At 51.7% G+C, this 26,930-nt stretch overlaps 1 protein-coding gene across 27 annotated transcripts in view; it reads left to right on the top strand.

The window, feature by feature from the left end:
• Celf4 (CUGBP Elav-like family member 4) overlaps positions 1-26,930 on the top strand; it is a 289,799-nt gene that overhangs the window by 56,129 nt on the left and 206,740 nt on the right. For all 27 annotated transcript variants that reach the window (XM_026400067.2, XM_026400086.2, XM_026400068.2 and 24 more), the window contains exon 2: positions 19,545-19,627. In XM_026400067.2, the coding sequence (XP_026255852.2) occupies positions 19,545-19,627 (83 nt within the window). The remainder of the gene's footprint in view (positions 1-19,544; positions 19,628-26,930) is intronic.

Genomic DNA, 26,930 nt, shown 5'->3' on the forward strand with positions numbered 1-26,930 from the left:
AAGGGAGCTGAAACTGTGAGGGTTAGCCAAGGCCAGGCCAGGCCAGGCAGGACCACAAAGGCCTCCTCCCAACCCTGAACTTGGCACTCGGATGAGCTGGAGTCTTGGGGGAACTTGGGCAGTGTCTGAGAGGAGCAGAGACCACTGTGGTCAACCTGGATTCCTGGTGCATGCATGGACAAATCAGGCCCATTGTCCAGCAGGGTAAAGAAGGCCAGAAGCAGCAGAGAACAGGGAGTCAGCCTTAGGTCACCCCTGAGCCATACTCTTGCTGTTACTTTAGTCCAATTATTTTCTCTCCCCAGCCCCTCATTCACAGGAAAGTGGTAGATCCTTCATTTCTTTTCATCTGTCACATGAAAACAAGGTCACTCGACCCCCACCTGCCGAAAAGTGAGGAGCAAATGATGTGGAGGATGAGAGAGTGCTCAGGAGGTTGAAAAGTGCCCAAGGAGAAACGAACTTTCCAAAGTTAGAAGAGCCATAAAGTGCGAGGCGCGGCTGCCTGCCCCCCTTCCAGGGAAGCCGCATTGTGTTTAATGATGCCCAAGCCGCTGAGCTGACGTGCAGTGGGCGTCTGTTGGGGCTGGAAGTCTGAGTGGCGAAGGCAGGCAGGCAAGGGAAAAGGAAGCTTCCAGTCCTGCTGGGTGTGGGGGCCCTGCAGGCGGCCTCCAGCTCAAGCTCGGGAAGACACCATTCCCAGGTGACTGCAGGAAGCGGCTCCAGGTGACCGTCCCTGCCTCCCCAGCTTCCTTCCTGGGATGGTGTGACATGGGGTGTGGGTATGTTTTGGGAAATCACTCTGCACTCATGAGGGCTCCTGTCTTGGCTACAGTGTGGACCAGCCCATCTTGAAGGATCAGGGATGGGGGAGTGGGCCCTGAGAGGGTAACCTCAGGGGTCCTTCCAGGTACCCCATCTCTAGGCTTGTGCTAAAGGGAGCTGGTCAGTCTGTTCACCTCTCCCCACATGGTGGGTTTTTTGGTTGGCTGTGTTTTCCCCAAACAAGCCTATACAATTAGTTTCTTCTTGTTTCCTAAATTATTTTTGCCACTGCTAATTATTTCACACTCCATATACAAGAGTTATTGGGGTGGGTAATGGGAAGCAAGGGATCGCTTCGCGGGAGCATCATGGGCTCAAAGACATGAAGGCAACTTTGATTTGTTTTTCTGCTCAGCCGCCTGCCTGAGAGAAGGAAGAAAGAATGCCCAGAGAACAGGGGGGCGGCGCCAGGGGTGGGAAGGGAGGGCAAAAGACAAACGTGGGTTGAGGCTCTGAATGGCGCAGCCTGCCCACTTCTCTGCCTAGACCTGGGAGAGGCACATGTCCATGGGGCCATGGGCATCACCCTCCTCCCCCACAGAAAGGACATGGCCCGTTGCAGCTCAGGGAGGGCCGGTCCATCCAGAGGATGCTTTTGCTCCGTGGCATTATAAAAGGGACACATGTGGAGCCTGACACTGGACTGGGAGATTTATATGCATCACAACAGACCTGGGACACAGTGAGCAATCCGGAAAGTGGGGCTTAAAGAAATTAAGGAAGTTTCCCGACATCACTTAGCCAGGAAGTAGTAATGCCCAGTCAGGAACCCAGGGCACCGGACACCAACAGCCTGTATCTCTAACTTCCCTGCTCCCCTGCTAACCACTAGGATCTTCTTTGCTCCCAAGAACATTTCTTAGAAAAGATTCCCCTTGGAGGAGAGCAATTCCTTAGGCAGGAAGGGCTTGGCCTCTATAGTCATCCCCTCCTGGTCTCAGGCCCACTGAGGTACTGGCCCCCAAAAGCCTGCTATGCCTTAAGTACAGCCAGGGCAGATGCACCCCTTGCCATACTCCCTTCCAGGCAGACCCATGGAGAGTTTGTCCTTTTTAGCTTAGCTCTGCTAAAGAGAGGTTGGAATTTTCTAAACAAAATTGACCAGGAATCTAAATAGAGAAGCAAAACTAGAGAATGAAGAGTTGCTAAAAGAAACAGTGTGCAAAGCCCAGGCTGATTCCCAGGTACTCTGGGTGTCCTGGCTGGCCTGGGCCACTAGGCCCAGAGATCTTAGTAAGGTGAAGCCACAGACTTTAGTGACCAATCTGACAGCAGCTGGACGAGGCCAGCCCCATGACAAGAGACCCCTATGCACTTTCTCTGCTTCCTCCAAGCTCAGCCCTGGGCATCCCTCAGTGGCCTGAAGTGCACCCTTGAACACTGAGATTTGACGAAAGGGTATGACAGAGAACAATGTCACACAGCTCTTACCCCTCTTGGGCTTTCTGCCCTCTGACCTAGGCCAGGTGGTCACCAACCTCACTCGCCCTCAACATGCCTGCAGCAAAGGCCAGTTCCTTAGTGAGGAAGCCTCTCCCTCCAGCCAGATACTGGGACTTAGGGACATCACCTGGCAACTCTGTAGTTACCAGGCCATGTCCGTAATCCAGGGCAGCCCTCTGACCTTGCCTTTCAGAGTGCTCTCTCTTTTTCACAAACACAGGAGAAATGAAAGTAGAAATGGTGGACTAAATGACAAAATGTGTGCACAGTGCTCATCTGTGTCCCTGGCACGTGGCAAGTGCTCTGTCATGCTGCCAGTGGCTAGTGATAGCCACATACCACAAGGAGCTAACACTGGCCAGGGGTGTGTGTCTGAAGCTGGCACCTTCTAGAACCTGGTTTGCATGCTTCCATTTAGCCCTCAGCCCCCCAAGAAGGGAAGTGCTTAGATCCCCATTTACAGATAAGAAAAACCAGAGACAACATGGCAAAGAAAATTGCCCAAAATCACACAGTTTAAAGGTGATAGTGTCACATAATATGCAAGCTCTGTTCATAACCACACCACACACTGTCCTCGTGAAAGGCACTACACAGATCAGCCCAGCCAGCTCCACCCCTACCTTATAAATAAGGCCATGGACATCCAAAGGAGGGGGTTGGCTTATCACTGGGCATAAGATCCATTTTCATGATTTCCAGCAGGTCTCTTCTAAGAGAAAGCTCTCGCTGGGACTCCTGTCCTCTCCCTGCTCCAGGAAAAGCACTCTGGTAGCCATTCTCTCAGCCTTGCTGGAAACTTTCTAAGTCTGGTTGATTATTCCTAGAGAAGAGGACTGAGCTCTATCTTTCTCACCCACCTTGGATGGGGCAGGGTAGAGACAGGAGAGTCCAGGGTGAGCATGAAGCAGGGTAAAGGGAACGGGGCCCCTTGACATTCAAGTAGCACAACCTGACATTCAAGTAGCTCTAAGTGCTTCTTACCACCCACACCACCCACCCAGTAAGAGGTAGGGCAGGAATCATCATGTTATAGATGGAGAAACTAAGTCCCAGAGGAGTGAAGGGATTCACCAAACCTTAGTGGCATAAGTGGCACTAGATCTATTTTAGTGATTTTGCTGGAGTGCATCCTGGAGACATGGGTCTCAAAAAATGGATGCTAAAGGTTCTGAGAGAGGAAGTGGAGAGCTGGGGCCTGGTGAGGAGTCTCTGGGAACACGGCTAGGCACAGGATGTGGAGGTGGGCTCTGCCAGGGGAGGGAGAGGCTCTGCTGCCAAACAGGCAAGGATGGAACAGTGTTCCTGACCCCATAGTCTCCCAGGGTCACTCAGGCTTTGCTGGCTGGAAAGACCTGGCAAGTGGCCAGTGGTCATAAGAGCTCGCTGAGCCTGCCCTGGGCCTTGATAAACCTCCCGGGGAAATAAAATTCTCCTGTTCTCTGGATCCAAGCACTCCTGGCACAGAGGCTGAGAGCAGAGCCCTGGGCTGACCTTTGAGGCAGACAGTGGCGGCAGAGGCAGGCACTGCCCCGGAACCATCCCCCGAGGGGGTGTGGGGGGGAGAGGCTGGAAGATAAAGTACAGCATCTGGCCTTTGGATATGGACACAGGCTTTCAAACCCCAACCCTGTTCTTCCTCGGTTCTAAGTGATCTCGAACATTCCATGTGCCTCTCTGAGCTTCAGGCTCATCCTCTCCAAAAGAAGAAGTCACCTATTCACAGATGTATGGTGATATTCAACCCCATCTGACATCATGAAGCTCCTTCCCTCTAGTGCTCACCCCACAAGCCCAAGGCAGCTGATAGAGATTCAATAAGGGGACAATGAAGGCAGAGCCATCCCCAGCTAGGGGCCTGTCTTAGGCCCTAGAGTTCAGAATGGAGGGGACCTGTGCTACCTAGAGGGCTCAGAGAGGGCTGCTGGGGGGTGAGAAATTTACACCTTGACTGATGGGTGTGGATTCACCAGGCACGGGTTATGGTGACCACCCTCAGGCCAGACAGAGGGAGACCGGCATGGGCCAGACCTTCAGGGGCTTGAGGCAGGCTAGGATGGGAAAGCAGGGAAGAAAACCTAGATTGGTCAGGAGGCTGCCTCTGCTGCCCAACAGACCTGCTGAAGCAACTAAGAGCAGGAACTAGCCTTGCAGGTGGCCTGGGCCGTCAGCCTGGGCCACTGCACTCTTATGAGCCGCCCCACACCACCTTCCCTGCTAGAGATGATTACATCCTTTCTGAAAAATAAAGAACAGGAGGGAGAAGAGAAGCCCTCCCCACCTCTCCCTCCTCCCACTCTCCCACACCCCTCCCTCCCTCCTTCCCTCCCTGCCTCCCGCCTGCTTTTGCTCTCTGTTGCTAAGTAGATGGTAGGTTTATTTGCGGCTGTCGGTTCCCTGTAGAAAAATTTCGTCTTGGAGAGCCGCCTGGATGGAAATGGCTTCAGCACGGATTTCATGGAGAAGGTCTGTACGGTAATTAGTGTTCATGAGGGAGGAATTGGACTGGCAGGCTCCCAAGAAAACGACTCCCCAAAAGTTAGCTTCAGTCCAGAGGGCTCCATCAAATCCAATTCCAGAGTGTGCATCTCCATCGCTATATATAGACCTGCAGACGAAAACTGGTGGCTCGGTGGCTGGAGGTTCATGGGGGACCCGTGGTGGGAGGCAGAGGCAGCCTGCACTGGCTACAGGACCACTGTGCAGTGTGCAGAGAACCCGATGCCGCCTGGGCCGCAGCTTCTCAGCTAGCCCTGTGCTTGTCCTTTCCTTCTTCCCGGGGCTTGCCGGGAACAGAAACTTGGTGAGGAAGGAAAGGAAAGAAGGAAAAAGAGGGAAAAGGGGGAGGGTGGGCTAGCCCCCGTGCCGGTGCACTTCTAAAGGCACACCCTACCCTTGCAAGTGTCCTGTTTTGGGGTTCCTGTTCACTCTAGGTACTAGGAGGGCCTTCCCCTCCTCCTTCTCTCCATTAACACCTCAGGTGGCACTCCCTGCCTCCAGAAAGAGTCCCCCATCCCCCTCCTGTCCCTGGCTGTCTTGGGACTCTGCAGTTGCAGACTTGATCACTGGGTCAGGCACCACCTCACATGGATCCCAATGTCCCTATTCCATCCCCTGCTCCCAGACTAGGTGATGGCCTTTCTTCCTCTCCTGTCCAGGCCAGGGGTAGACAAAGAGCAAATACCCCTGGTCCCTAATTGAAGAAAATGTGGGTAGCAGGCCTCAGGGACCTGCCAGGGGTTCCACCTGGTCCTGCCTGGCCTTTAGGCAAAAGGAGGAACATGTAGAAACAGGATTAAAATCCAGAACTCTGATTCTTGCTTCCCATTTTCAGTTGCTGGATTTTTTCAGACTGAACTCCCGCGTAGGTAGAGATTTACAAACAAGGAAGCCATTGTCTCCAGAATTCCGGGGGCTTGACAGAAGGATCCTATTCTGGCCTCTGATGTAGAGCCACCTCCTCCAGTGTGGTGTCTGTTCACAGTTTGATGCTGCAGGGCCCCTGTGTGCCCATTCTCGCCACTCCCTGTTCTTTCATGCAGCCTGGGCCCTGGGCTCTCCGCTAGCCTGGCCTTTCTGCCTGATCCACGTTCCTGGTGCCACTAGTGACTTCTAAGTTCAGCCCCACACCCGAGGGGTGTATGATGCCGAGCTGGGGGCCTCTGCGCCCAGCCTCAGGGGAGGCTCACAGCTGCTGGGGAGTAGAAATTCCAGGGAAGAGAGGCCAGACCCACCCCTTCTTGACCTCAGCCCCTCCAGCTGGCTTTGCTGGCCATGGGGTATAGTCAGGTTAGCCAAGACAAAGAAAGAGTCTAAAGAATATTTGCTAGGAGGCCAAGAGAAAGGATAAATCCAAGGATACACAGCAGAGACCCCATCAGCTATAGGAGTCAGGCCTATTCAGGAGGCCATACTATTAGCCCTGGTCTTGAGTTCCCACAAAACCCTTCCAATCTCCATGAATTCCCACTGCCCAGAGCCTCTTGAGGTCAGTGAGAACAGCCGATACAGCCCTACGTACCTCTAGAAACGTGTGAACGTCACAAACCTGTGCTTGCCTCCCACAAGTCTGATGAAAATTTCCATCTAATCAGGGGAGGGGTCCTACTCTGGTCTGGGCCCACTCTACCTCACATGAATATGTTCCCCTGTCCCCTTCCTTTTGATATAAAATGGTGGAGAACGTCCTACAGTCTGCTGCCTTCAGTTTAGGGACTCTCTAAGGAGGCTTGCTCCTTCTCCTCAGGGCTGTACTGGGCCCTCCAACCTCTCAGAGACTTGCTCTCCTCACTTGTCCCAGGTCCTCAGCAGTGGACCTGACCTCTAGTTCTCTTGTGACCATTCATGTGGTCTTGGGTTGTTTGCTTAATTTTGGCCTTAATTTTTCCTTGATCTGTGAAAGAGAGATCTCCTGTCTCACTCATTCATTGACAAGTTTGTATGGAGACCCACTTTATGCCAGGACTTTACAGGACATTGGAGTCGGATTCACAGGGAGTATCAAATGCCTTTCACAGGAAAGGAAACTGAGATCCAGAGAGATCTACTGACTTACACCGGAGGCCTCAGCTTATCCATCAAGAGCTTGATGGAGGCCTCCCGTCAGCAATCTCACACAGACCATTGTCCACTCCTCACCCTGTGCTTCTGACTGCATGCCAGGTCCTGTGGCAAGAGCAGGACAGTTAAGGGTCCACAGCAGATGGGGATTTCCTGACCATCAGGGAACTCACGGAGTCCCCCTGAGGACTCACAGGTAGCATGGAGGAGTGTTCGGTTCCCATCCATTTTCTTCCCACTGGGGAATTCCTCCTGCTCCACCCCAGCCACCTTCTGGGGCTCCCCACTCTCCCAGGTGTCCCTTCCTGAGGCTGCCAGCACCCTGCACTGCCCCTGAAACGGAAGTCTGCCTCCTCTAACCTGCTCTGAACCCCACCCCGCCCCCGCCCCGCTCCCCTCTCTCCTTCCCTCCCAGCCCACATTCCCAGGTCCTGACAATTCTTCTCATAAAAGAAACAATCGACCCTGTGGTGCCTCTTTGGGGAAGCATGAAGCCAGCTCTTTGTCACTCAGGTCCCTGCCAGCTCATTACTGCCTCCAGTCATTAGCATATTAGATACATGAGGTAAACAAAACACACTCGCCTCTGAGACTCTGAATGCAAACCACCAATCTCTCTGAGCCCCACACACATGCCAGCCTGTACTGGGCAGGAAACACAGAGAGGGTGTCTGTCCTGGGTGGGTGTGTATGTGGGTGGGTTGTAATCCAGTGACGTCCAGTCCTGCAAAGGGAAGCAGACGACACCAGACAGTATAAAGGCCATTGTCAGAAATTTTAAGCATCACATCATGACCATTAATTGCATCCACTGGCTCTGCTAGACAACCACCACCCCTCCAGACGTCATTATCCCCCATCCCCGGTTCAGGTCAGGCTATCTAAACTACCCAGAGGCCGCTAGAACAAGGCAGAGGCTACTATCCGAAGCTCCCTCCAAGGTGGCAGCCCTTCCTGCAACTCCAGACATCCTGGAAAGAGTAACAATCAGCCCACAGGCTTGAATGGGTTTTCAGAGTCCCTAGCCAGTCTAGGGACAGGAAAAAATGGTGTAACCTGGAGAGGTCAGGAGGTGGATTCAATTAAGTAGATGGACAAGGTAGAATATGGGGTTCTAGTCATGAGACGAGAAAGAGAGAAGGGAAGGGAAGAGAAGAGAAGGAGAAATGAAAGGAAAGGAGGAGTGGAGGAAAGGTGGAAAGGAATGGGAAGGAAACAAACAGGAAGAAGGAAGCACAGGAAAGAGAGGAGAGGAAAGGGGCGGGAGGAGGAACAGAAAGCAAGAAAGTTAAAGAAAGGGAGGAAGGCATCTGGAGGAGGTTTGAAGGGTAGTGTTCTTCCAGGCTCCAGACCTTCCAAATCACTCCAGGGGTCCCAAACTTGCCTACTTTGTATTTACATCCTTTTCCTCCCATCCCTCCCTCAGGGCTGCTCTGGGTTGGGAATTCATTCCCAAAACTCTATGAGTTTTCCCCTAGGCAGAGCTGAGTAACCTCCTGGGCAAGGTCTCAGGGCACAGGGTTCAGGACATGGATTCTGCGGGTAGTCTGCTCCAGCTCACATGCTGGCTCTACCATAGACCTGTCCACAAGATCTTGGGTACATCTTTATCTTGGGGGTGGGGTGGGGGAGGAGAGTACTGGGAATTAAACTCAGAGGCACTTGACCACAGAGCCACCTTCCCAGCCCTATTTTGTATTTTATTTAGAGATAGGGTCTCAATGAGTTGCTTAAAACCTCGCTTTTTGCTGAGGCTGGCTTTGAACTCGCGATCCTCCTGCCTCAGCCTCCCAAGCCACTGGGATTACAGGCATGCGCCACCAGGCCCGGCACATCTTTATCTTTTGATGCCTCATTTTCCTCACCTGCTAATTGGAGATGATAATCATGCTATTTTATAGAGGAGTCATGTTAAACAAATCAATCCACATAAAGCACTTAGGACAAGGTCCAACATATAATCAGAAATCTATGTTTGCCATTGTCATTTGCGCCACAAATGGGCCTTGCACAAACCTTGGCTTAGTAGGTGTGTTTGTTACACACTTACGAGTGGCCTTGCCAGTATCTACCTAGGGTCTCCTTTAAAGCAGGAGTTATGTCTTTCATCATCTGGCAAATTGTGGGCCATCAGTAAAGGGTTGTGAAATGAATGAATGAATGAAACTTCTATTTACCCCATCCACAAATGACAATACCTTCAATATTAGTCACGTGGTTTGTTGGGTCTTTTGTATTTGCCAACTAGTTAGTTGATTCCGTTTCTTTCTCAAGTGGATTCTGTGAGCTTGTGGGGGCACATCCTCTGAGAAGCAAAGATACAGGGCTCAATGCTGGTCTCTGTCCCACCCCCATGGACACTCTCTTCATTTGCCAATTCCCTCCCTCCCCTGCTTTCTGGGCTCTACCTGTGAATCAGCAATGAGTGAAAGATGACTTGGGGTAGCTCTAGCCCTTCTCACAATGGGGCCAGCTGAGCCTAAAGCAAATGCTAGTGTCCCTACCCCTCTGCAAAAATGAACATTTTAGGACTCCAAAGGCTAGAGGGACTCCAAGGGCTGAGGCTGGCACATCTGCCTACTTCTGTGCTACAGGCCTCAGGTCACGTATTACTAAGTGCCTGAGATTAAACTAGAAATTAACATTGGGTGAAGCCCAAAGTCCAGCCAGAAAAGTGGCTTAAATGGTAAGACCATGAGAGAAAGATGCCCTCTATCAAGAGCTAGACCATGGCCTGCAGGACTGTGTGAGATTGTTTTTCTGCTTTTAAAAAGAAAATCACATTTTCCAAACATTGATCCTGTAATACAGGACTCCTGGCTATTGGTCTTTTCAAAATAGCCTGTCTTGGATGCTGAGGTTGGAATTTCTTTGTTGGGGTGTGTGTGTGTGTGTGTGTGTGTGTGTGTGTGTGTGTGTAATTTTTGTTTTGTCTTGTTTTGTTCCTTCAGTGAATTAGGGTGTGTTAGGAGGAAGCCAGAGAATAGAGGCAAGATTGATTCACCTCGTGTGGCAGGTCCAGAGTGCCCCATGTGCCCAGACCCATTGCAATCAAAGGGGTGTAGGTAGACCCTCCCCCTCTTAATTCTGATCCGGTCAATCCTACTGCCCTATAGGAGATGTGAGAAAAGAGGAGCAGTCGCATGAGTTGTGATCTAGTTGGGGAAACACAATTCCCGCAGATTGGAACAGTAAAGCTACATGATCACGCACTGATTCGAGTGTCTCAGCCATGAACCTGGAAGGACTCATTCAAAGGAGAACCGGTAAAAGCTAGGAAGTTAGGGAAGGTTACATTCGGAAGCTACGTGCTTCTGAGCTCACAGGGTAGGAGGATTTGGTAGAGGACCCAGGAGCAGGCAAAGCATGGGGAGGGAGGGTTAACAGCAAAGGCTCAGGAATGACATGGACACACACTTTGGGAGGACTGTAGTCAGTGGTGTGAATGAGAGGAAGGGCCCATCCCACAAAGGGACTCTGTATAAGTCCATTGTCTTGCAGGTGTAATCTATTCTCTTTACATGGGAGAAAGGGATCAAAGAGGCCAATCCCCCTACACACACACACACACACACACACACACACACACACACACACACCCATACAAGGACATGAATATTACCAGGAGATTCAGGTTTGTGGATAAGGAGTGCCAGCCTCAGGAACAGCCAACATATGTATTTCCCTGAGCTTCCCCTCTGCCTGGGGAAGGGGCTGCTCCTTGGAAATAAGCCCCCACCTCCAGTTAATCAGTCCAACCACCACAGAAAGCTTCCACAAGGAGAATTCTACACAAACCAGGAAGTATTTACTGAGTTCTGTCTGCAGTTCTAAGACCCACAGGCTGCCCAGAAAATGATACAGGTCACTGGGAAGGTACCCGAAGGGGTACCATGAGTTTCCCATTCGCTGAGGACTTCAGCATGTCAGAAAAGGGTCAAACTGTGTGCCAGGTTCACCCAGTGGAACTCTGAAGGTCAGAGCAGAAGGTGAAAGGGAGAGGAATCCCAGGCACTGTAGGTAGGAAGCCACCGCAGGAGCTTAGAAGCTCTCTGAGATGAGGGAGGTGATTTCCCTGTCCAGCCCAGTTAAGGCCCTTTTGTCAGAGACCCTGCCTGTCGCCCATCTCACGAGGTTTAGTGGTGGTTTCAGAGACACCAAGGATGCCTCTGAGACTGGTGGGCTGTTCCCACTCAGCCAAGCCCGGCTTCTCACCCTGTTCTTAGAAAATTTTAAATGGGAAGATTTGAAACCCCCAGGCAGGTTAATTAGAAGGGAACACAGTTCATTTTCCAGGCCCTAGAGAAGAATTCATCCTGGCACTCTTGTGAGTACCAAATGTATTTGAAATCCAACCTTGATGCTCAGCTTGTGCCCTCTGTAAGGTGCTCATGATGTGCCGGCAACTGTGGCAGAAGACGAGCAGACACCACCTCTACTGATTCCACTGGGTTCCAGCAGGAAGAGATGAGGTCACCCCTGCACCCCTCACCACAAGTGAAAATTCTTAGGATGAGGGATGGGAAGAGAGGACATTCCCTCCAGTGACCCCAGTGTCTCTCTGAGGACCACCTATATTCACACTATTCTCAGACACTGCTCAACCCCTTAGAGTGGGTCACAGGGACTGAGACCCAAATTAGCCATTGGGAGGCATCAGGCCTCTGTCCCCCACCAAAGCCATGTTGCACAGCCTCTCTCAGACCACTTCTGGGCTGTCAAAGCCTGACAGCACTCCGACGCATGCTCTGAGGGGTAAGAATGATGGAGTCATGGATGTGACAGTCCTCAACAAAGGAACACATAAAGGGAGCACCCTCGTGCTCTCCTGGAGACCTGTGGGAGCTGTCAGCCCAGAGAGGCAGATCAGCCTGTGACTGTGGACAAAACCAGGCACATGCATTCGGCTGAGCAGATCTGGCTCCTCCCATCAGCCTGGAATAAGAAGGGCTGACCCTTACCCTGGGTGCATCCCCCACCTCTCTGATCCTCATGGGCTCGCCAGCCCTGGCCAGAGACTGAGGAGCTCTTTGCTAAGAGGCCACTGATGTATCACATCCACTTTTTGTCCTTTTTTCACAGTGCTGTAAAGATGGGGCAGCTGACACCAGACATGTAATTCTCGAGCATTCAGGGTGTAAACAAGGGCAACTGGCAGGGAGAGATACTTGGCAAAGGACCCACGGGCTGGCCCTTTAACCTTGTAAGTTCCTCAGCTCCTTGTCCAGAGCCAATAAGGTCCCTGGATCTGAACTTGCTGCCCTGTATCCATCAAGAAGAGAAAGAGGAGGCAGGTCCTATTCCCTGGGAGTTCTGGGTCTAGGTCAGAGGAAGCTGGACCACCCTGGCTCTGAATGGTCTGTTTTGTGGAAACTAGGAGCAGAACGGCTGCATGAAGGATGAGACACACTCACAGCCCTGGCGAAGGCCCATTCACCTTCCTCCAGCATGCGATGGAATTTATCTCTGCTGAAACTCCTTCGCACTCTTGCAGGGAACTTGTTCTTTCTGATTTAAAGAGAGCAAGCTCTGGAGGGCAGCGCTGAGCCTGAACTGTACAGCTGGGGGTGAGATTTCAGCACTAGGAGAGGTCCTGACAAGAAACTGAGGGAACCATCTATTTTCCCCTCCTCACCTTTTCAGCCCATCACCCTCCTCCCCAGGCTGCCTCTTCTGAGGAAGATGGACAGCTCCCACCACTAGGGGCCAGAGACCTGTACTGAATTCCCCAGACCTCCTGCCCTACCTCCTCCACACCTCTCCTCCCCTGCAGCCAGACATTCTCCCTCTCACTGAGCCAAAAACAGAGTGGAGTTTAATAATCTCTGTTGCAGGCTGCCTATCCCTGGGGGAGAAGGGCACCCCCAGAGACAGCAACAGAGGTGCAGCCCATGGCTCCTTTCTCCCATTGGCTACACTGCCCTGCTGAGTCCCAGGGGCCCCTCCTCAAGTAGCTCATGGTTGAGATAGGAACCAAGGCTTAGGCCGTGTTCTAGGGTGAGACAAAGGAATCCATGGAAAGTGAGTCCACAGTGACCAAAGCAGAGGTCAGGGTTTCGCTGAGGAACTGGATCCGAGAGGTGGATCCTGAAGGAAGTGCAGACTTGGAGCAGACACCAGTGGAGAGGAAGAGCACAGAACTGAAGAACCGCTCTGTAGATGCCTCTGCCCTGGAGGCAGGGTGCAGCCCTCTGCTTCAGAGGGTGCTGCCCTTGCACACCCAGACCAAGGGGGACAGAGAGTGGATGAGGGATGGGCGTGGCCTCAGAACACCAGGAGCCTTCTCTCTGGGAGAGCTGGCTGACCTGCTCCCCTTCTCTCTGTCCACCCCAGATGCTGCTTTTTCCTCTCTGCAGAGCATTGTATCTGTGTATTAAATCCTACAGGGGGTTCTCAGATGCAGCTTGGGGTGAAAACACTAAGGAACAATGCTCTGGGGTAGGTTTCAGATGCCACCAGCAGGTCAGTGAGTGGAGATTTGGGGCAGAGGGGCCTGGTTTCCTGGATCTCCTAAGAGATTTAAAGTACACATCCTGCTTTGAAGGAGACCCTCGGTAAACATGCTTGCAAGGCCAGGTGACTAATGTGCAATCAGCGTACCTCCTGCTCCCCTAGGTCTGGCTGGTGACCTCCTGCTTCTACCTCCTCCCACCCCCCAGATTTCTCCCACTTCCTCCAGGCCAGCCCATTCCAGGGCCTGAAAGATCTGATGTTTTATTAAAGTCCAGATCTTCCTATTCTAAGGCCACCTTCCTCTGGCTAATTCTGTAATTCAATTAGTAGGAAGTCAAGGCCAGGCTGGGGTGGGAGGAGGGAGCGCTTCGCATCGGGAGCCTTCCCTTCCAGGATGATTACACCCCAGGCTTCAGCCCTGTTCAGAGTTGGGCAGGAAATTGTACTTCCTTCACTTCACAATGACAAGGGCCTTTTATCCCCGCACACGGGGGCTTTGTAAATTACTGCCATCTCCGTACAATTAATTCTGCTGTGCTGTGCTTTCCCCCCACGTGGGAGAGGGCCCCGCCCACTGTCCCAGGCATCAGCAGTGCCCCTTGCACCATGGTCTACAGGCTGCTAGAGCAGTGTCTGCCACCTCTGCCTACTCCTTCAGCTGACAATGCCCTCTGCCACCCACTCTACCTGCCTCTCCCTGGCTGGATCGTCACCTGCCCTGGCCACATCTACCCCCTCCTCCCTTCCCGACTCTGTCCCATGGTTCTCAATCTCCCCTCAGTGCCCCAATTATGGGTCTCCTTCCCCTCCCTCATGGGTCCTCTTGGTCTCCCAGGCCACTGATGCCTGAGCTGGGAGCTTAGCCCTCCACTTGGCCCTAGAGAGATGGAACATGCTAAATCCACCCTCACAGAGTTGACAGTCTACTCAGAGACACAAGCAATGCAACTGGCAAACAGAAGGGACAAGTAAATAAGAATGGGAAGCAGGAAAAGGTTAAGTGGCTATATAAGGAAATGTGAGTGCAGGCCTGTGTTCTGCACACACAGTAGAATTGTGTCAGGGGAGAGGCAGGTCCATGGGGAGTTGGGGGAGCCTGGGGGTCCACCTGGTGTACAGGGAGGAGGAGGAGCACAGACAATCAGTGATGGTGGCAGCCCTATAATGTGACTTCTCTAATTTTGTCATCTCTCTGCCCCCACCCCAACCCCAAGTAACTGCCAAAGTCCACTTCTGCTCAGACAGGCTGCAGTTCTATTCTGCTCTATCCCGTGATTTAGAAGAGGCTGAGACAGAGCGTGCTGACTTGTGAGGGGTAGGACACCCAGGTGATGAGGTGATGCTGGGAAGAACCATTGGAGACACTGGCACAGAGAAGCAGGAACTCCCCCAAGTTTGGGGATGGTGTTGGGAAGGATGTGCCTTCCATCATGGATTCCATCCCCAAACAGCAACTCCTGGAACTCATGGCCATGGTCTGAAACAATTTACATTTATAGCTTGTTGGGTGGAAAGAATCTGCATCGAACCCCAGAGATCCTCACCCAGTTCAGCTCAGAGGAAGTTTTGGGGTAGAGCCCAGCAGACCACCAAGGACAGTTCCATTCCCCTCAGGAAGTATTTCCCAGGCACTCAATGCCCAGTCTTTGTCTGTCTCCTCAAAACCAGCTGCGGGTCCCACATTCTGTCAGGTTCACCCACTTATACCACCTTCTTTTTAATCCATTCTCTTCTTTTAGCACAGTTCTCTTTTTCTTCAAAGTTAATTATGCAAGTGATATATGAATACACTCTGGGTCTAAATGTGTCAAACCAAATAAGAAAAGTGAAAGTCAGGGAAGACGTCCCCTTTCCCCACCCCATGCTCCCTGCTTTCAACTCTGGGCGACTTCCACACTTTATCCATTGCGTGTAAATACAGACGCAGGTACATATGGAAGGAGCACAGCAGGCCTCCATGTGTATGTGGCATGGATTATTTTGCAGCTCGTTTTTCCCATCTGATGGTGTAGCTTTCCATGTTCGAACATTCAGGGTCGTTTCATCTTTTTAACTGCTGTAGAGTATTCACAGTTTTAAAATAAAACATTCCTTCCCTGAGGGACTTTCAGTGGTTTTCAATTTTCTGCCATTCCAAACAGCCATGTTTTTTCTCTCCTCTGTGAGGACAAGGACTGTATACTTTAGGATCAAGCTGGGGAGGGACTGACAGGGCTCTAAGATAGGGAGATGCTTCTGTGCCATGAGCCTCTTCTAAGGAAGGATGCTCCCTTCTCCAGTCTCCAAGTCTAAGCCCTGTGGGAACCCCCTCTCACACTGTCTTTTGCCACCACCCAGCAACTCCCTGAGAGCATTCTATAATGTCTCTCACCTCCACTATGAGGTCCAAAAAGGGCTGCAACAAGGCTATCTCTGGGGACACCTCAGTGCATCCTAGGACAGTGACTTTGGTGAATTCCATGGCTTCCAGGCTGAGACTGACTGAACCTTCTTCCCATCTTCACACTTTCTAGGGTTCAGAGACCCCTCCTCAACCCTAAGGAAGAATAGAGAGTCACAGGAGACCAAATCTAGTTGCTCTGGGGGCCTCGGCCCCCATTCCCTCTATGCCTGAGAGGCCAGGGATGTCCAGTGGTTGAGGCCTGGGTACCTTTTCTACCATCGCCACATTGAGCCCCACCTCAGTCTCTGCCCCAGGCTCACCATTATCTAGGGCACTCTGTGATGTCATGCTCCCCTCATACAGCCCCCTCCCCACCAAAGCGGCCACTCCTCCAGAGCTCTGCTCTCAACCAGGGAGCAGACTGGCCTCTTCCTTCACACACTGGAGTTGGCATTAATAACTGCTTATCCGTATTTGTCTTTCTAAAAGAGCCTTAAGTGAGACAACTAATCTCCCCTGGTGGAACGTCAGATTCACATCTTACTGCTGAAGAGAGGGCTGGAGAAAGACCTGGGGTTTGGGGTTTGCCCAGTCTGCCTCTGTGTAAGACTGGTTGGTCCCTCCTCACAGAGGGACAGAATGGAAGAAGGAAGGAGCTTGGCACCCGTCAGTCTGCTTCACAAAGAGGAACTGGGATTTACAGCCTGTTCTGCAGAGGTGGTTAATACTCACTGGCTAGTAGGTCTCCCCATGAATTGCTACCTCCATTTTATAGATGAAGAACCTGGGGTTCAGAGAGAGAAATCAGCAAATGGCACATGGCTGTATAGGGTTCCCCTGGACAGGGTCATGCATCAGCCTATTCATGGGCAACTGAGGATGCAGGGAGACAGAGTAAGAATATACTCTGAACTGGAGGTGCCTGAGGAAGTCCACGGGACAAGAACCACTGTAGCAACCTCCCTATCAACCTCCCAGGACCCCTCAGGCCCTGCTGACACTACGGAATTCCAGCAGGCCTCAGTGTCCACAGAACCTGGTCTGTCCTCAGCCCCTGGGTACCATCTGCATCCCCCAACCCACCTATTGCCCTTTGTCCAATCAGCTGAGGTCTTTAGGCATTCAGTGCTCTCATCCAATATGTGTGGAACACTGCTGCTCTTCTGAGCACTGAGAACCAAGCAGGAACAGAATGGGATCCAGTTCCTCACTTCATCCATGCATGAGGAGACTACCAATCAATGAGCAAATATATATTAACATGTCAGGGAGTGGTGGATGCCCAGTAAAAAAGGAAACAGGGCAAGGGGTCATAGGGTATGTGTGTACTGGGTGTGGGGGTTATGTTAAATGATGAGGTCAAGAGAGGTGACTTCAAGTTGTCACCTGAGGGAAATTAAAGCGCAAAAGTATGCAGGCAGCAGGGACGACTGGATGGAGGGTCATTCTGGACAAAGAGCCTAAAGTAAAGTGTGCCTGGCAGGGCTGAAAAAAAAGGAAGATCTGGAAGACATAAATTCAGGGGTGGAGATGACAGGAAGGGGTCACACAGGGTTTGGGGTTCCCTGAAAAATCCTAGTACACAATGGAGTTGTGAGCTCTCTCAAAAACTATGGCAGAAATTCCTGGAAGCTAGACAAAAGCAACAGATTCTTTTTTCTCTGGAATCCTTTGCTTGCTATCCTGAACCACAGAAACAATATGGTTCTTTCTTCCTTCTCCTCCTCCCTCCCCTCTTTCTCCTCCTCCTCCTCCTCCTCCTCCTCCTCCTCCTCCTCCTCCTCCCTCTTCCCTCTGCAAACCTGCCCCTGACCTTGTCCCAAGCTGGCTTGCCTGTGGGCAGCTAAAGCAGTGGCTGCCTCTCAGTTGCAGGCAGGAGACAAGGCCAACAAGGGGACGAGGGGACAGGAGAAAAGACACCCCCGGGAGAGGCAGGCGGCAGCACGAGGGACTACGTCACGGGGGCCTCTGACCGCTATTCATTTCAGTCCCCGTGTCTCCATCAATAACCGTCTGCCAGTGACCAGGGGGGAGGAGGGAGGGGGTGAGGAGGAGGCTGGACGAGGGGAGGGGTGGACTGGGAGACAGGCTCCTTGGCTCTTTCCTCCCAGCCAGGGCAGGAGGGACAGCAGGCACTAGGAACTGAATCTGTCTCTCCGGCTTCTCTCCTTCTCTCCTTCTTCCATCACTATATCCCTTTCACACATATTCCCTTCCTTACAGAAGGGTCTGAAGGTAGGAGGGGAAGGGAGGCAGGACCAATTTCTACATTTGAAAAGGAAGAAGAGAGATCTGTTGGGAGCCAGTCGGATGGTGGATGAGTCAGGTGCTGCAGAGGATACTGGGAGTCTGGCACCAAGAGGCCAGAGCAAGCCTAGTGACCAGGACTTGTGTAGGCACCAGACTGCCACCACCAGCCTGCAGGCCTCAGGAGAGAAGAACCTGCGCCACTGGGCCTGGCACAGAGCCTGGCACAGAGAGGACACTCAGGAAATAAATGGCCATGAGAAGAACCAAATGGCTGAGTGTGGGCGGTCAGAAAAGGAAGTTGCTTGCAAATGGACTACAGCAGTCAAGGAGGGCTGCCTGGAGTAGGCAGAACTTAACCAGATAGGCTGGGAAAAGCAAAAATGGGAAGAGAAGGCATACAGAGTAAGCAGACTTTGAGCTCAGGAATGGGAGGCAGGGAGGCTAGAAAAGACAATAAGAGATGGAACAAGGTGGGGTGGCCATCTTGTACTTAGCCCCCTTCTCTGGGGGTAAGTGTGGCTCTGCAAAGTCTGAAATGACTGATTCCCAGAGGACTCAAGCCTGTTTGAACCAAAGTGGGCTTTTCCATCTTCACCATGACTTCCAGCCTTGCAGGCCTCCCAAGTCACACCCAGCCACAACTACAGGCAGAGAAAGAGTTCCCTGGCACTGGAGGGGACCCAGAAGGAAACTCCCAGAAGGACTGTGCCATCACCAAACATTCTCTTTGCCTTGTCATGGTGCCTGAAGGGCCAGCATTAAAACATCACCCCTAGAGTTAGCAGATTGCTCTATCCCATCCAGATTCCCTGGTAAGAAGAAATGGGGTGGCGTTGTTAGAGTCACTTAATGGGAAAACCAGTCTGGACTTTGGAGGTAATCATCTCAACAGTCTCAGTCCACAGATGGGGAGACTGAGGCCAGAGTGAGCACACGAGGCAGAGCACCAGGGTCACCAGGAAATTAAAGGCAAACACTGTGACCCAGTGGACTGGGTCTCAAAGAGGCCCTCTGTCCGGGATGGATGTGAAGACCCTCACTACAATGTGACAGCAGGAATTGGGGCAAGTGACACAGGATTTTCATGGCAGCCCCATTCTTTTTATTAACAGCCTGGCCCAGGGTCTTCCTTACAGAGGGGTCCTTTATTTGGAAGGCCTGGAGAGTCCCTCATCATCTCTGGCAGAGCAGTCACCTGCACTCCTGAGGGGCCAGAGCCAGAATCTATGGTCAAGTGTGGCTAGAGGAGCAGGGGGTGAAAGCTGTCCCTTTAGGGAGGTAGGGGCTGGAGCTGAAACAGAAAGAGCGCCCAGAAAGGAGCAGGGAGAGGGCAGAGACGCCTGAGGCACCAGGGCACAGGGACCAAGAGAGACCCGTGGGGGAGAGGGGGTGTGGTGAGGGGAGACTCCGCGGCGGGAACAAAATAGAATAGCAACGGGAGGAACAAGAGGCAGACAGACGGGCACACGGAGAGGCTGGGAAGCTCCGAAGAGGGTGCACACGGGGGAGAAAGAGGTGGGGAGAGCGACCTGGAGCGGGGAGAGGCGGGAGACTGGGGGCGGGCGGCGGGGCGCGTCGGCGGGCCGGGGGCGCCCCACTGACCCTTCTCGGCGCTTGCTTCCCTCCCCAGGCTGCGCTTTCCTCACCTACTGCGAGCGTGAGTCAGCGCTGAAGGCCCAGAGCGCGCTGCACGAGCAGAAGACTCTGCCCGGGGTAAGTGGCGCCCGCCGCGGCGCGAGCGACAACACGCGCCGACAGGGGGCGACTTCGGGAGGCCGGGCTGCGACGCGGCGGGCAGGGAGACCGCGGGCCCCACAGCCCGCCGCCTGGCTGCTCCCGGGACGTCGCGCGCCGCGCCCCGCGGGGAGGGTGCGAGGGCGTGTGGACGCCAGGCTCGGAGTCGCGCGGCCGCCGGGGTTCTGGATTCTCCCGGCCCGACGGAAACCGGGAGGGGGGTGCGCTTGGCCATGGCCTGGGCACCCGGGAGCGGCTCCGGCGCCCGCTGCCAGCGCGGGTGGCGGGGGACGCGGGAGCCGCGCGCCCCGCACCCCGGAGCCCCGAGCCGCCTTCACCCGGGCGGTGGGGCCGCGGTGCGACCCTGCAGGCCGAGCGCGTCCTCCGCCACCGCTGTTCCAACGGTGGGGGCCGCGATGGGAGGGGGCGCCTGGCGGCCAAAGCTCGGCGCCGCCGCGAGTGAGATCACCGCGGTTTATTTAAGGAGCCAGCCCTCGTCTTTGATAAACTATCGCGCCTCAGCCCTGGTTTATAGCTTCTGTGCGGGGGAGAGGAGAATTATTTATGGCCCCCCTAACTGGGTGTGATATCAGCCACGGCTATTATCGAGGCTAGTTCATCACCATAAAATAAGAAGTGTTCCTCGGGTCAAGGGTCTGCGCGGTCTCTCCTGTGGGCTCCGAGAGATGGGGAGGGGGGGGGGAGATATACGGCTGCTGAGTATCTAAAGATAAATGGAAAGATGCGTGTTGTTTGTGGGCATAATTTAAAGAATTTATAAATACACGATGTTTCGGCTTATACAATGGACGCCGCAGGGAAGCACGTGTGTTCTCTGTGTATGCACTGCCATGCTCACACATGCATGTTTACATTCTTACCGAGCAACCCGTATGTAAACACACGTTTCCAGTTCTGCCCCACAGCGGGAAAGGTTAACCAGGTAGACCGAGAGAAAATGCAACCCGGGGCGGAGACAGCCTTCCTTTGCCTCCCAAGATCTTTCTTTACCCTTTCAGGGTGGGGAGTGCTGAATTACATGGTCCCTTCCTTCCATTAAGACAGCCTTTGTATTGTATTTTGGTATTTGTGATTGCAAAGCACGGGGCTGAGTCATCTTAATAACATACCCGTGGATGCAAATGTATGGAAATGGAGTGCCGCACAGATTTTGTGTGGAGCCCAGCTCTGGCAGGGTGGCCATTCCCAGTTGGTTTTTTTAGTGGCGCGGCTACATGCACATATATTATAGTAATTACTTTCTGGGTGCCCTCTATAAGATGGCAGAAATATGCTCCACATCGCCCCACGTTATGTGCGAAGCATAAAGCCATATTGTAAGATAATCAAAGGCTTCTGAGAAAGGTTTGTGCTGATTAATAAAGTGTTTGTGGTACTTTGTTTGGGGGAGATTGTGATAGATATTTTAGAGCCACCCAAATGGAATAGAAAATACCATATTGTTATAGGAGGCCCTTCATCAGCTTGAGGGAGGCTGCTGGGGAGTTCCATGACGGCTAAAAGCTGGAATCAGATGAGGAAACAGAAAGAGAGAAGGTGGGAGGGGGGGTAGGATTTTGAAAGGGGTGAAGCCAGGAACTGGTAGAATTTCAGCCCCTGAGTGTGGATTGTTCAGGATCTAACATTAACTTGTGGTTGTTTATTTTACATATAATAGAATAGCTAAATGATGGAGTGTATTAGTTCTTTAATAATTTATAGAAATACTTTGATGTTGCAGTAATTACATTAAAGGTCACATATCAAAGGTAATTTGGTTGAGCAGCTGTGATGGTTTCTCAGAAGCAATCAATATCACTGTCCGTGGTGCTGATTTCACCAAGGGGCCTGCCAGATTAAAGAAGGCTTATTACTAGGCAGAAAGGCCCAGGGGAAATCAGGAGCACATTGGAGTGACGCGCCAGCCCCCCTTCCACCAATAATTAACACTGTTCCCCATAATCTGTGCTAATCCTTCATACTGGGAGATCCAGTGGCATTTTTTCTGAAATCACAAAGACAAGTTGGGCAAGTTTGAGAGGAAAGGCAAAAAGAAATATGAATGTATGTTGGGAAAGGGGAGGGGTGGAGATAGAAGCCAGTGGCAGGGCTGAAGCATAGCCTAGAGTCCCCACCCGCTGCCTGGAACACCGTCCTTTCTTCAAAGGCTTCTCGGGGAGACTCACAGCCTCAAAAGCCTCATCACACAATTCTCAGGGCAGGCACCAGCCAGCGGGGGGATGGAGGGGAGGTACAGGGAGAAAAGATAGAATTGCAGCTCCAAGTTCTGAGGGCACATTGTCCCCTCACAAACTCACATGCCGACAAATGGAAAAAAAATGTAGAAGTAAAATTATGCTTTAAAGTGGAGTCATTTTGATTCCAGAAAACGCAACTGGCATTATTATTGTTAGTTGGTTCTCTCCTTGGAGATCAGAGAAAGTGTAGCACTAGCAAATGCAGAGATAGAACCAAGCAAAATGTTACTGCCCAACCGAATAATACCTGTTCCTGCTTACTGAGGCTGTGCCCAGGGCTGCCTATTTGGTTGAGGGGAAAGAGGAAGACCTCTTCTTGTCTGGGGTGACCACACTAGGTGCCCTAGTGGGCACATTCCACATCTGACTAAGGAGAATGAAATTGAAAAAAGAACCTGGAAAACTGGTAAGCTCAGCAATTCAGGCACTTTTCCAGACTTCAAAATCCATTAAAATCAATCCATTAAAATCAGCCATCTACTTTCTCACAGAAGAGAGAAAGAGCAGGGAAAGATAGTACAGGTAGTATTTTCTGTTTCCCAGCAAGTTATGGAGCTAGAGTCCTGTTTCCAGCAAGAAAAAGAATCTCATTGTTGTCATGCACACAAGTACACACACCATCACTACCAACAACAACTGTGAAACAATGGACAGAGACCTGAAGATGTCCCTAACATGGGCCGTCATCTGGGGACTAAAGAGGGGCACTGACATTCATTTCTCATGGGATAGTGGAAGCTTAGGAGCAAGACCACAGTGGCTGTTCTTATAAATCAGAGGTCAGTTACCTTGGGACTCAGCCTAATCAAAGCTGTTTCAATGGCTGATGGAGTCATCCTGGACCAGCGTCACAAATGGATTATTATTTTTTAGTTTTGCTTGATTTTAGTAGAATGAGATTACTAAAGCGTGAAGCTTCATTAGGGTCCTTTTGGGCATGGCCTTCTGCCAGAATCTAGGCAGGTGGATTCCACTTTTTCTAACCCCACCCCCATACACACTTTCAATATCTCCTGGTCTCCTAGTCTCCTGGCCCTCTGTAACACATTCCCTTCTGTTTTCAGTGTTTGTACCACTATTGAAGGGGTAGGGTCAACATGGAGCAATTGTGGAGCTAAGTCCATCAGCAAGTCTTTGCTGAGTGTGTATCAGGCATTGTGCTGTGGCCCATAGGAAGCAGAGATCAAAGTACACCCCCCTTCCCTCTTGCATTTACCACCCATCATCAAGTCGGGGCAGAAGCCACACACACACAAATATAACTAACCATATAAGGTAGCGGGTGTTTAAAAGTAGGTAATGTGGACAATTGCTCAATGATCACAATTAATACTGTTCAGCACTTATTATGTGACTGGTATGAAGCCAAGCACATTTCCTCCATTGCCACATTTTATCTTCTCAATCACCTTTGAGGAAGATATGAGTCTTCCCAACAGATGAGGAGACCGAGGTTTGCCCAAGGTTTGTGCAATTGATTAATTGCACTGGTCTGCTAGCATCACCCAGGATACCCAGCTCAGTTAGCATCACTAGTTATCTGGGGAGTTTAGCAGGGACTGAGGTGACTACAGAGTACTGGAATTGCTGAGTTTTCCCTCAGGACATGGGCAGGTGGGAATAGAAAGCTGGGAGTAAAACGAGTATGTCAGATGAGAGACCTGAGAAACCGCTCAGGGATGGGCATGCGCTCAGGCAAGGAGCCCTGCACTGGCCTGCCCACCTGAGCCAGAGATGTGCTGGGCAGCAGAAGCCTGCTTGCTCTGAGAGCTACCTGGGCCCAGTGTGCACAGGAGACCTTGTGGAAGAACTGTGCTCCTTAAAAATACAGCCCTGATGCTTAGTTCAGCTTCTCTAGCTTTGGGGACTTATCCGGGAATTGTCTTCCAGGAAAAGCCCATCTGTTTCCAAAGTTGGGAATTCAGGGCCTCAGGGGGGGGGGGGGGAGGCTCTGACTAGAGAAAACCAGAAGATATGACAAGTGGTGGCAACACTTTGCTCCTTTGGCAGCAGAAAGGTCTCTGCACCAGGGCTAGCAAGGGGAGAGCTGGGTCCAGTTAGCAGGAGGCCTGGAAATGGTGAGAGGCAGGGCTGGCTGGGGAGGGGAGCTGTGTCTGCTTGGTAAACATTAAAGTTCCAATTCACTAGTTAAAGATTGGCTTTCCTGTCCTTACTCTAGCAACCCTAGAATACAAAGCAAACTAACACCGTCCTCCCCGCTGCCTCCCACACCCACCCCTCAGATCAGCCCAGCACACTTGCAGTGCCCCTGCCATCACGATTGCCGACTGACTCAGGTCACCACAACTCAAGATGGGTCATTTCCATGGAAATTCAGTGCACGCTTCTTTGCGTTTACCAGGAAAGATGTTAAAATTCAAAATCCAAAAAAAAAAAAAAAAAGAAAGCAAGCTCAATTGAATTCTTAGCACCCTCCCCCCCACCCCACCCCGTCTCAGGGTGTCTCTTCTGTCGTTCTCCTTTCTTCTCACTTTCCTTTGCCTTAATCCTGTTTTTTTTTTTCTCCTCTTTCTCTTTCTCTTTTTCCTCTTTCTTCCTTTTCTGCCTGTTTCCTCTTCTCCTCTCTCTTATGGACATTTTCGTCTCCCTCATTTTCTCTCTTGTTTTGAATCCCCCCCCTTTCTTCCTTCCCGCTATCTCTCCTATCTCCTCCCCTCCTCCTCCTTCCCCCCCTCTCTTGCCCATCCCTCCTTTACCTTGACACCCATAGGGTACTCTAGTGGGACCTTTCCTAGCCTTCAGGGCTTCCCTGACAAGGCCCATCTCCTTCCCTGACAGCCCTGCCATTGAAGGATCCATCTAATTTTATGTACAACTGTAAAGATGAATGATAAGTAGAAAGCATGCAGGCAAGAACAAGATGAATAAATTATAAAGGGCAAATGATGACAAGACAGGGGTCCCCAGAGACAGTGATATGATAACAGAAACTAAAGACGAATTTATGATGGATGTAGTTAGCGTGTACGGAGGCTGTTAATTCTTCGGGGTAGTTTTACAACTTCTAGTGATTGGCTCAATCAAAGCGTTTCATTTTAGAAATGTGATGTATTTCCACTTGTCTGTCCTGTTGGGTTTGTCTCTGTACAGTGAGACTGGGTCTTGTCAGCATCTGCATGGAGTCTCCCAGTTCCCGCCTCCCTCTGTGTTTCTGCTTGAGATCATGGGGTCACAGCTAGCTCCACATAGTCCCCCCGCCCAGTTGCCCAGTCCTGCTGTCCTTGCCAAGTATTAGTTATGGGAGTGTTGCAACAAAGTACCACCAACTAGGTGGCTGAAATTTATTGTCTCAAGAGTTCTGGGAGTTCAGAATCCCAAATCAAGATGTCAGCAAGTCTGTTTTTTTTCTGAAGGTTGTGAGAAAGAATCTGTTCCATGCCCCTCTCCTGGCTTCTGGGAGCCTTGGACATTCGCTGGTTATAAATGGTCTTTTCTCTGTTTCCTCATGTTATCTTCCCTGTGTGCATTGTCTATTCCTGGTTCCAAACTTTCCTTCTGTAAATACACCAGCCCTATTGGATTAGAGCCCACTCTAATGACTTCATCTTAATTTGATCATTCGCAAAGACCCTATTTCTATAAGGTCTCATTCACAAGTACTAGAGGTTAGGACGTCAACATCTTTTTGCAGGGGACAAACCCATAAAGCTGAGAATTCAGTGTTATTCAGCCCATAACACTGAGAACTGACTCTTCCATGATAGGAAAAAAAAAGTTCTTCCAGGGCATTTTGAATCATGGGTGGGAGAGAGGTGTCCCACCAGCCCTTTCTCTGTGACTCCCACCTGGTCTCATGCTTTTTTTCATTCTCTCTTGAGAAAATAAGTGACATACAGTTCTTCTTTCCCATATTCCCTAAAAAAGAAATATCCACCTGTTCCTGTAGGGGAGGGGATATTTATACCCTCGAGGACATTTGATATTGTCTGGAAATGCTACTGGTACCTAGTGAGGACAGGCCAGGGATGCTGCTAAATTGCCTATGGTGCACAGAACAGTGTCCCCAACAATGATCTGACTCCAACCATCAATAGTGTTAAGGTATCGAACCCTGTATTCAGGCCAAGAATGGGGTGGGAGGCAGGACAGAGAGGCCCCAGAACAGAACGTTTCCTATTCCTCACTAGTTCTCATTTATTTGGGGGACAAGCACAAGGGTCCCTAGAGCATGGGGGGTAGGAGGTGTGGCCACACATTCAGATGGTGGGGGTGCAGAGGGAGTTATGAGTGGTAGAGAGCAGCAGCAGAGGGCAAAGCCACTTCCAAGCCAGAAGGCTCATTTCTGGCTGCCACTCACACCCTCCTATCTCCATCTGCAGGGCAGATTGGCCCAAGGGCCACCAGCTTCAACACCAACCCCAGCTCACTTCTCTCCTCTGACTCACTGGAATCTGTGATCTGAGTGACATGAGTTGGGGATTTGTTCATGACAGAACTGGGACCAGAATGTTTGCTACCTCCAATGCCACGTGGGGGATGCCCCAGCCCCTCCCACTTTGGAAGAGCCCTGGCCCCCACAGGTCTGCCAGGCTTGTGTCCTGCCCAGGCTTCCCAGTCCAGCAGCTCTCCACCATGACACAGGCCTGGGCCATTATCCAGAAGGGAGCACCAGGGGTCCTGGAGGGAGGGCCCAGGGGTTTTAGATCCTGAGGCAGGGCCAGCTGGGCAGAGGGGCTGTAGCTCTGGCACCCACAGATCTTGCTTTTTCTTCTCCACACCGGCCGGCCACCCTAGCCCTAGGACCCACTATTTCCACTTTGCTCCCCTCCCCCAGAGACATCTTGAAATCTCCCCCCCCCCCGGGGCTTTGCCCACACTGTCCCTAACTACTTTCTTCTTCTTGGCCTTGTCCACACTGTCTGGGGGGGGAGGTGGCTTCATTAGTCAAATGAGTGACTCTTGACTCCTGTAGGGACCCGTCTTCTCTGTGATCCTCACAACACAGCCCAGGCCTGGCCCTGGCCGATACTCAGCAAGGCTCCCTAAGATATTTATCTGAAAGA

The sequence above is a fragment of the Urocitellus parryii genome, chromosome 13 (assembly GCF_045843805.1).
Source record: "Urocitellus parryii isolate mUroPar1 chromosome 13, mUroPar1.hap1, whole genome shotgun sequence".
Lineage (NCBI taxonomy): Eukaryota > Metazoa > Chordata > Mammalia > Rodentia > Sciuridae > Urocitellus > Urocitellus parryii.